The sequence below is a fragment of the Propithecus coquereli genome, unplaced genomic scaffold (assembly GCF_000956105.1).
Source record: "Propithecus coquereli isolate 6110/MARCELLA unplaced genomic scaffold, Pcoq_1.0 Scaffold314, whole genome shotgun sequence".
NCBI lineage: Eukaryota > Metazoa > Chordata > Mammalia > Primates > Indriidae > Propithecus > Propithecus coquereli.
This window is the reverse complement of record NW_012148775.1, coordinates 3,368,555-3,379,346: the sequence shown is the minus strand read 5'-3', so window position 1 is coordinate 3,379,346 and position 10,792 is coordinate 3,368,555. Positions and strand designations below refer to the sequence as shown.

Below are 10,792 nucleotides of genomic sequence, written 5' to 3'. Positions count from 1 at the left end.
TATATAAATATATAAACAAAAACACACATATATAAATGACAGTCAAAAAGATATTTGATTTACTTTATAAAAGTCTGTTCTGAAACAGGTTGGGGGAGATATCTATTTCCCCAAGTGAACCAATCTGGGAACTGCACTGCGATCAAGCACAGTGCTCCGTGTCTCATCCCAAGTGTGACCCAGGATGGATTAAACTTAGGAGGACGCATTCTCCCTCCCAGGATAACGAATAACCAGGATTCAGAAGCTGACATGTTCATCGTAAAACTCAGAGGGGCCATCCCAGCCCAGCACGGCAAGGCAAGGCGAGACGGCCACCGAATGTCATTCTCATCTACGCCTTGCCGTCCTGAGCAGCCAGCCTCTGCTCTGGCTTAGACTTCCCCGGCCTCGCCCAGCCTTACGTTTCCGGATCTGGGGTCGGTCACTTCTTTGTAGAGGCTGATGTCCAGGTAGTAGCCCGACTCGTTGGTGATGAACAGGCGGATGGGAACGGCACTGGCGGTGGTGGTCTGGCGGATGTTGATCTTGACCTCGGCCTGCAGCACTCGGAGCTTCCACAACCGGCTGCCGTAGCGCATCACCATGGAGCGCACAGACTCCTCGATCTGCCCCAAAACACGGCAATTCCAGTCTCAGAGCCCGTTCATTCCACACGGGCTTATAATAGCACCGATAACAACGGGATGATGAGACAATACTGAATGCAAAACGCCTGGGACATAAGTATCCGATAGAAAGTATGAGCTAATAACAACCAAAGGCATCTTGCTAAGGATTTAAATCTCATTCACTAGTTTTGCTCTCATAAGTCAGGGAGGCGGGCTTTTATTCCCCATTGACAGATGAAGAAACAGGCTTGCCTGAGCTAGCGGTTCCTACATTATACCATCTTCACGTGCTGCTCAAGCCTGTGCAGTTTTCTTTTGGAACTGCATGGCCCGGGGAAGCCAGGGCACCTACAAGGGCCCCCTGCGCTCCACAGATGCCAAACTGACGCACCAGGACTTCTTTCATCCTGGAATCCCCCTGTGAAACTCTGCCCGCGGCCGATGAACCAGCCAGCAGAGAACGGCTCAGCCACAGACATCAGGGTCCCACTCCCCTCCCCAACCCACGCGCTGTCCGCAGCAGAGCCTGGAACCAGGGAGAGGACAAAATTTTGTTTTGCAAGACATTTTAAGCATCTGTGTCATCCTTACAGTGACGCGTGGCCCATGCAAGGCCACGGCTAAGATGGGGCCGTGGCTAAGATGAGGCTCGAATATGCACATAGTCATCCTGGAATTTGGGTCTGGAGTGGCAGGAGACAACACCCCAAAGGGACACGGCAGGAAGAGCCACGTAAGGTTGAACCCAGAACCTGGCGAGAGCCCCCCGAAAAGGGCGAGACCTTGGAGGGGTCCATGATGACCGTGGGCACGAAGTTGAGGAAGATGTGGTTGCAGTCAGTGCGCACGCTGGTGTTGTTGAAGGCCACCTCCAGCTCGTCCATGGCCTCCAGGAGCAGCCGTTCCCCCTCGTTCTGCAGGTACTCGAAGGAGGCCTCCTGCCAAAGGGTGGGAGGGCAGCCGCTCAGGCCAGGGGCGCACGGCCCGCTCCTGGCTGGCCAGACACGCAGCCTCAGAGAGGCAGAGGCAGGAGGAAAACATTCCCTCCTCCAAGAAGTGAGCCAGGCGAGGACGGCAGAGCCCTCCCTCTAGGGGTGAAAAGATATCAAATCTGTCAAGGATATTGATCGTGTCTTTTATTTTCTGTATCTTGACACTTTTGACATCTAGGGCCTTGCTGACCTTGGAGGGACCCTCTAGCCAATTGCCAGAGATATAACGATTCCACATAAGTGCACTTTTCAAATACAAACCAACCAACCCAGTCCCAACCATGTGCTTTATCCGAGCTCTCACACACCTGCCTTAATCACCCATGGCTGGGAACCAGAGAACTCAGAGATAGCCTCTGTACCCCAGAGCCCTCGGAAATGATTCGCACTAGCTAACCCTAGACCTGTTACCCTGGCCTGCCTGCTTCTTCCCTCCGAAACCACCCGAAAGGCTCCCTCCACCGCCCGATCACGCCGGTGTCCCTCCGTCTTCTCGGGAACTGTGAGTCATAAACCATCTTTTCAACCACAATCGTTTCCTGATCCGTTGGCCTCACCACACCTGAATAACAAAACCTATTAAAACATCGCTCAGCTTAACATCCGCTGATAGGGAGTTAGTGAAAAGTAACACACCACGCGCACAGTACCTCCGTGCAAGGCACGCAGTGGACCACTCTTCCCCGACACAGAAAGAGCTCTGGAGGAGCTGACCAATTACAAAACAACAGTCTTCAAACGATCTGTCCACCCTGAGCTCCTGTCCGCAACATTATACCCGCAACTCTAGGTTGCAGGAATGAAATTACGTACAGAAAGTGGTGCCAACGGGGCTGGCCCCTCGGTGGCAAGATTCTGGGTCCTTTCAGTTGAATTTTTAAAAATAGTTTTCAGTGTTGTTTAAAATTTTCACAGTATAATTATGGATGACTTTTCTAAAGCAAGAGACAATGAAAAATGATCACTCCCTCAATGGGCAGATATCAGAGATTCCCGAAACAGACCAGTATCTTTCTATCCTCTCGATTCTCTGCTCATGCAAGAGAGATTCACATGATATGAGAACCAGATCCAAGTGCCACCAGCTGGGACATAATAGGCCACTTTGCTATCTGCCTCTCGCCTTAGGCTGGAGCGTCACAGAGCAGGGCCATGCGTGCCTGCTGCACCGTCCCACCCCCAGCGTGCAGCCCAGGGCCTGGCACTGAGCAGGAACTTGACGAAGGGAAGGCCAGAGCTCGAAGGACCAACGTGGAGAAAGAAACACTCCGCAACATCTCACCTTTGTGATCAGGTCAGAGTGCCGGATGATGGCTCGGATGAAGAACCGGTGGTCCGTCACTTCCGCCCCTTCCTTTACCCTGGCAGCACCCAGGTAAAGGTGCATTTTGTGGTTGGCGCAGGGCACGGCGGTCACGTCGAAGTTGCGCATCCGGCTGAGCTCTAGCTGGAAGGCCAGGGCAGGCTCCAAGTGACGGTAAATGCGATCTTCTGCAAACTGTAGGCCGACCAGAGAAAGCAGACAGACAGGCGGACACACACACGCAAGGTTTGACGTTGGAGCTGCATGCCTGTTTGGTCCACGCCTTATTCTGCAGATACCTAGTATTCGTGAGTTTAGCACTCAGGAACGTAGCGCTGACTGTGAGCACCTAATTGCGAGCGACCCCCAGGGCTCGAGAGACCTGAAGTTTTGCTAAGGTCTGGGGAGAGCCATGAGCGTTACAAGACGAGCGTGCTGGGTGCCGGGTGCGCCTCTTGCTTCCTGGGGGAGCTCAGCTAGTTCCCAGCACCTGCCAGTGCGACCAGGCTAGTCTCTGTCATCGCATTCGTAACAAGTCCCCAACCCTTGGTTTCTTGGTGGACAGTGTCCGCAAAAGAAAGGGACTGACTGTGCTGGAGAACAAACGAAAAACAAAAAAAGAAGAAGAACCTAAAAAAGGATGGGTCTTCACTGGAAAAGTAAGGCTTTGGATAAATTAAAATACAAAATGCTGAATTCAGTGGGGTCTTGAATCTGTGTCGGGAACGAGCCTATTGTTCTAGAATAGGGATTAGCAAGCTTTTTCTTAAAGGGCCAGGCAGCAAATGTTTCAGGGTGACAGATCATACGGGCGCTGTCACAGCCACTCAGTTCTGCTACTGTAGAGTAACAGCCACAGTAGACAATATGGAATCCGATGGTTGTGGCTGTGTTCCAAATAAAACTCTGTTCATCAAAACAGGCAGCCAGTCTGTCAGTCACAGTTTGCCAACCACTGTTCTAGAAGAGCATAAGAATGGCCGGACTCGGTGGCTCATGTCTGTAATCCCAGCACTTTGGGAGGCTAGGGCGAGAGGATCGCTTGAGGCCAGGAGTTCGAGACCAGCCTGGGCCACACAGCCAGATCCCATCTCTAGGAAAAAGAGGTTGGTATAAAACAGTCTTCCTGAGTCCACCAGCAAGTACAAAAAAATTATCTAAAACGAGACAGAAACATGTGAGGAGGCAGAAAGGGCAAGATTCTCCAATTCTGAGCTCCACGCAGACAACACAAGGTCTCTGATTAGAAGTACAACCCCAGAGGAAGAATGGAGTCTACATAAAAGTTGCCACATTTTAGAATCTGGGGCTGCCTTAAGGACTGGGGGCTGCATTCTTCACAAATATCCAAGATGCTAGGGAAGACAGAACAACATCATTGCTTTTAGCCATACCTCATCTCTTGCTCTGAATGTGAAAAACTTGGGAAATTCTTTCTGCAAAAAGAAATCCATACAAAAGACAATTAAATCAACTCGTCGAAAGATCTGTGTACTTATTTTGTGATTATGAATGAGGACCCAGTCTGCTTCTAGAACGAATCAGTTGCAGAGCCTTCTCCTGTCTAGCAATTGATCTCTCCCACCCCCCTCTACAGAAGAAACATCACATAAATGGCAGCGAGGCTTGGAGAACGGCCAACAGTGAAAGAGACGAGCACTGGACTGACCTCTTGGGCAATCAGGAATGTGATTCTTCGCAGTCCACAATCCACAAGGGTATTTTTCTGCATTAAAAGCCAAAGACATAATGGAACGTTATCCGACCACAAAATGGACTGAAGTACTGCTACTTGTTCCCGCACGGACCGGCCTTGCGGGCGTGATGCTAAGTGGGGGAAGCCAGTCACAAAAGACCTCCCATGACACAATCCCATTTAGACGAAATGTCCAGAATCGGCAAATCCACAGAAATAGAAAGTAGATCAGCGGCTGCCCGAGGCTGGGGCGGGGCTGGGGGACAATCGAGAGTACCTGCTAATGGGTACAGGGCTTTTGTGGGGGGTGACAAAAATGTTCCAAAATCGATTCTGGTTATAATTGCCCAACTCTGTGAATATACTAAAAAGCATTAAACTGCACACTTTAAATGGGTTAATTGTGTAGTATGTGAATTATTTCTCAATAAAGCTGTTATAAAAAACGACAATCCAAACATCCTGTTGTACACTGTAAAGATATACAACTTTTATGAGTCAATTATACCTCAATAAAGCTGGAGATGGAAAAAAAGACAAGTTGAGTGAAAAAGCCCAGTACGAAAGAGTACAAACTATGATTCCATTTATACAAAATTTGAGAACAGATCAAAAGTAATCGATATTGTTAGATGTCGGGATACAGCCAGTTGTCTTGGGGTGGCGGGTGACAGTGAACAGAGGAGGCACAGGATGGCTCCTGGGGGGCCGGGAGGTTCATTTCTTGATCTGAACGCTGGTTACACTTGGGCGTTCACTCTGAAATTCATCAAGCTATATCTATTTATGATTTGTACACTTCAATTAAAAATTACCCAAAAAAGTATGAAACTGTTCCCTCGTCACTCTCTCAATGCAATAAATACTATTATAGGCAGATTTATGGAGAAAGAAAAAAACCCAGAAGACAAGAAAACAAAGTTATTATTTAATCTGTCAATATGGTAAGGAAAATTGTTAGGGGACATCCTGGATTTTCAGTGCGACATCTCAATGCGCAAATGAGGTGACATATGGGCTGGGCATTTTTCTGTCTCCCAACATCAGCCATGTCAGGAAGAAACAGGCTGCACGGAAACACGCCAATATTTTCATAGTGGCTACCCCAGAGGATGGGGCTATGGGTTTTTGTTTTCAGATTTCTCTGCACCTTCAACATTGTCTACATGAACATCAATACACTGTGGAGTTGTCAAGCAAAGCCTACATATATCTGTGAAAATAATGTCCCCAAGCTTTTGTAGGGTTCTCCATGACTCAGCCTCATAGCATCTCCTACCCATGGAGCACCAGGCCAGGTCCTCCGAGGGACCCCAAGGCAGACAGAGGTAAGAGGTGTCCCTCCTACCAAGATAATATGGGGAATAAAACACATCTACACATAAACAGACTAAAAAGCAACTGAAAATCCCCAAGTGTTCTCGAAGTTGAGACCAAAGTCAGGAGGTAAAGAACTCACAGCCAGACAGCATGCTTGGCATATCTGATCATTTTATGAACTAAGAGTGTCAGATCCCATTTTACAGATGGGAAAACTGAGGATCAGAAAGGTAAAGTCACCTGCCCCAGGTCACACAGGTGATAAAGGCACGCCTGCCTGGTGAGCACCCTCGCACTGTTTCTACGACCTACCATTGCCATGATCCTCCACGTCTGTCTGTCTGCAGCCGAGGCCCCTGAATGTAGATAGCAACTATCCCCACTGCCAGGGTGAGAACGTACATGGTGACAGCCACCACAGGCTTACAAAGCAACCTGCGGTTACCTGCACGAACAGTCAATGTCGCTGGCCGATTTTTAAATTGCAAGTTTCTGGGTTACTCCAACAAAAACATTCCCCCAAAACCCCAAACTATTTATTGAGCGTGTCCTCTGTGCTCATGACAGCCTAAGTGGCATGTATATTTTGTCATTTAATCCTTACAACACCTCAGGAGAGAGAGGTGCTGTCCCACCTTCAGCCACCTCCGCCCGAGGTCGCTGGCAGAGCTTGGATAGAAATGCCCCCCCAGCACCGCTCTGGCGCACGGACCACCTCGCCAAGACAGCCCCTCCTCCTTCCCCAGGGCCGCCCCGCCCGCACCCATGAGCAGAGCACACCCAGGGTACCTTGGATTGTACGAAAGTCCGAAAGATCAGCACCAGTGCCTCGTCCTCCAGGTGGTCTGCGCACCGGATGGCCACGTTCAGAATGTGGATGGGCTCTTCCCGGAGGCTCTAAGGGAGACAAGCAAGGTGGCGGGGGCGGGGGGGTGTTGAGAAGGGCTGGGGCCACGGCCCACCCCCTCCCCAAGCTGCCCCCTGGGCTCAGACGCTTACCTTGCAGTCGTCCTCGGAGTACAGGGAGGTGCGGGCCTTGCTGAAGAGGGGGGTGTCTTTGGGCACGTTGGCAAAGCAGGAGATGACCTCGTCAAAGTTCCTGGGGGCGCGGGCAGAGAGGGAGGGCTGAAGGGCTGCTGTCCTGGGGGGACGTAGCTCGCACTTTTGAGCCAGGCAGAGGGGAGGCCCAGGAGCTCCCTCTTTCCCAGCCGATGCTCTGTGATCCCACCCAACTCTGTGCAGAGCTCGGACAGGGTGGTTCCCTGTCTAGGTCCAAGGCACCCTGCTGGGGTCTTTCCCAAAAGGGAAGGATGGGCTGACTTGATCCATGTTCAGGAACAGAGGAGAGGATCCCAGCACTCTGGGACAGCAGCTCTCGGCCCCCCCTTTCACTGGCTGGAAAAGCCTAGAAACCTCACCTCACCCCTGAATCCAACGAGGACAGTAAGAGTCATCACCTCGTGGGGCTCTTGTGAAAACTCAACGAGATAATCCAAGCACAACGCTTACCACCCAATAAAAGGTTGAGAAAAGACCATAACAGTGATAGTACTGATAACCAACACTTATTGAGCATGTTATCTGCATATTAAATTATACTTTAAATATACGATATCATGTATTATCTCATTTAAGTTTCACAGCACCCCTGCAAAGTTGGTCCTTCTATTATTCTCATTTTGTGGATGAGAAAACTAAGATACAGGGAGGTTAAGTCCTTCGTTGGTCTCACGGTTGGGAGAAGCAGAGTCAGGACTCACACACAAGAGAACGGCCACACAGGCTCATGCCCTTGGCCGCGATGCTGTCACGAACCCGCTGTGCAGTGTATGTGGGTCTGTCCCACCCACGTGTCCCATGAATGGGGCGTTTGGGAGGCCGGGCCACCCTGGGTACCTGGTGAAGTCCTCGAACCTCCTGAAGGCCACCATGGCCCCCATGCGCTGGCACAGGGGGGAGAAACCGCTGTCCATGAAGAGCTCTGTGCTGTGCCTCAGCAGGTCGGGGTTGCTGATGCTGATGGGCATGGCCATCCTGGGGGGGCGACCACGAGAGGGGGGTGAGACAGTTGCTTGCAGACCCGACCCTAACAGCTGCTGCTGCCCTGAAGCTTCGAGTGAGCTGGAGCAGGGTCAGAGCCCTCCCGAAGCGCGGCTTTAAATGTTGTGGTGGGGGATGAAGGTTGGGGCCAGGGGCTGAGGTGTCTCCTCCGATTCCTTAGAACCCGGTACAGAGGATGAGCTCAACGAGTGAATGAATGAATGAATGAATGGCGCATGCATGCAAGAAAAGTCCAGTCCCGAGGTAAATCCAAATGGTGAATTTGGCTACACGGAGAATAAATGGTCCCAGCATCAGTGTCTCCTAGAGACCCCCAGCCCTGGCTGGGCAGCTGGTGTGGGGGCAGGCTGGGTCCTGAGGGACCCCCTAATTCCTCCCCCTCCATCGCACCTGCTCCTGGGACAAAGCCAGCAGCCTATGAGAGTCTAGAAAGCTACCGCCCCCAGGAGCAAATCCAAACGGGTCACCGGAGGTTGTTAGAACCGGGCCTCGGCGTCAGGTACAGGAGGGGTTAGCAGGTGTCGTGCAGAGAGGTCAGCATGGCAGGCCCGAGACTGCTGCTAGAAAGGAGACCTGCTTGCGAGGGTGGCCTGTGGCCGGCGTCCGCGAACTTGGATTTGGGGAGGGTTTCCACCCTCCCCTAAACGATCAGGGTGGCTTGCTGCCCTGAACTGTTCCTACGAGCAGTATGGTTTATGCTTAGCGCCTACTTTCTTCCGGGAGCCTGGGATTTTGACGCCGGGCAGAGTTTGCTTATGTGACCAGTTGCCAATCGAAAGCCTGGTGCTGTGTCGCTAACGAGCCGGTAGCCAACCCTTCGTAAGTGTCGCCACAACTCATTGCTGGGGGAATTAAGTGTGTCCCACGTGAATCCACCGGGGGAGGACCCTGCAGCTTGCGCCTGGTTTCCTCTGGGCTTCACCCCTTGGGCCTTCTGCCTTTGCTGATTCCGCTTGGGATCCTTGCACTGCAGTAAGTCAGAACCACGAGCACGACTTCATACTGAGTCCTCCTAGCGAATGATCGGACCTGGAGGTGCTCCCGGGGACCCCTGAGATAGGCGTGTGCATTCCTGTTGGGTACCCCTGAAATCATGATCCAGACCCCCCCTTCTCCTGGACAGCCAAATCCAGAGGCCACAGACTGGCACGGCGGTGTGGCTGAGTGCAGCCTACACGCTGACGTTGGTCCAGGCAGCACTTTTAACATCCATGAATTAACATGTATTCGTGCATTCATTTCACATGAATTAGCTGCCCCACTGAAAAACGGAGGGATTTCAGATTTTTTTAAAACAAAATCTAGATGTCCTGCTGCTGGTGGCAAAAAAACACGGAAAGGTCTGGCTGTGATGGCCACGTCCCCACAGGGTCACAGAGGGCAGAACGCGGATGATAGCCCCGCAGCAGGGCGGCGTGGCCAGCTCCCACCCAGCGCCGACACGAAGCCCCTGCTGACCTTTCGTCTGACCTCGTCTTGGGTCTCAGTGACCCAATTCACCTTGGGCCTGGCACTCTAGACACAGGTGTCTGCAGGCACTAAGCCAGGCCCTCCCGGGGGGAGACTTCACTCCTCAAAGGGCTGCGGGGGGGTGGGCAGCCACAGCCCTTTGGCCCTAGGGCCACTGCGAGAGCCTTACACGGACCAGGAATCCTTCCAGGGTCCTCAATGTCTCTCTGGGTCAAAATAGGACCCTGAATCTACGTGTACGTCCTTTCTAAAAAACAAAGGACAGCCACAGCCCCTAGGAGAGATACCTCCCTTTCCCAGCTGGGCTCAACTGCCGAGACAATACAACCAGAAGAGCAAAGAATTTCTTCTTAGAGGTAGACGACTGCAAAGCGTCTCACTCCTCACCTCCTAGAACCCACAACACAATCCCAGGCAGCAAGCCGTCCGCCCCCTTTTCTCTCAAGGAGGCAAAATGCTGCAGTCCTTTATTTTTTTCTTTTTTTAGTAAGAAGGGTAAAAAAAAATGATAAATAGGGAAAGAAGGTGTCTCATGCCGAAGCTGCTTTTTTTCCTTCATCCAAAACAGAGCAGTACCTTTCTTCTTAAAACCCATGGAAGGAGAAGCTTATCTTTTAAAATCCCAGGAAACTAGAAAAATCCCTGCTCCAAGAGAGCACTTGGCAAGTCATACCGCTGTCCCCCAACCACCAAAAAAAGAAAAAAAAGAAAAAGCAAGCATGAACCCTGTTGCTTGTATAGATCTGATCAACTGAACCCCCAAATCACGAGGACACCATTGCAGCCACAAGCGAGGCCTGGGGAACCCCCCCACCGAGAACGGAACCAGAGGAGAGAGAGGAGTACAAGCAAAGGCTTTGAACTCCAGGGAGGCGGAGCTGCTTCAGGAGAAGGTATCGCACTCTACCTGGCCAGAACAGTACTTCGGGTCCTGAAATAAGACGGATTAAACAAGAGTTCGTGAGCTGGGGGGACTCAGACACATGAGACGTCCCCGCGTGAGAACACACAGGGGCTCCACTGCACTGCGGCTTGTGGAGGGCAGAGTGCAGCGGACACGGGCAAGCCAACACGCGCGCCCGACCCCTGGCTCGGAGGGCCCGCGAAGGCTGCGTTAAGAACTTGCAGGTGCAACAAAAGTAAATAAATGGGATCTGATCAAATTAAAAAGCTTTTGCACAGCCAAAGAAACTATCATTAGAGCGAACAGACAGCCTACAGAATGGGAGAAAATATTTGCTCTCTACACATCCGATAAAGGGCTGATAACAAGATTCTATCTAGAACTTAAAAAAATCAACAAGAAAAAAATCAAACAACCCCATCAATAAACGGGCAA

The 10,792-nt window shown here is 51.4% G+C and overlaps 1 protein-coding gene across 1 annotated transcript in view; it reads right to left on the bottom strand.

Moving 5' to 3' along the window:
- Positions 1–10,792, bottom strand: part of ACACB (acetyl-CoA carboxylase beta) — a 98,764-nt gene that overhangs the window by 23,018 nt on the left and 64,954 nt on the right. Inside the window, 8 exon segments of the mRNA XM_012650160.1 lie at positions 405–608; positions 1,394–1,549; positions 2,886–3,101; positions 4,301–4,342; positions 4,576–4,632; positions 6,712–6,819; positions 6,922–7,021; positions 7,819–7,956. Of these exon segments, the coding sequence (XP_012505614.1) occupies positions 405–608; positions 1,394–1,549; positions 2,886–3,101; positions 4,301–4,342; positions 4,576–4,632; positions 6,712–6,819; positions 6,922–7,021; positions 7,819–7,956 (1,021 nt within the window).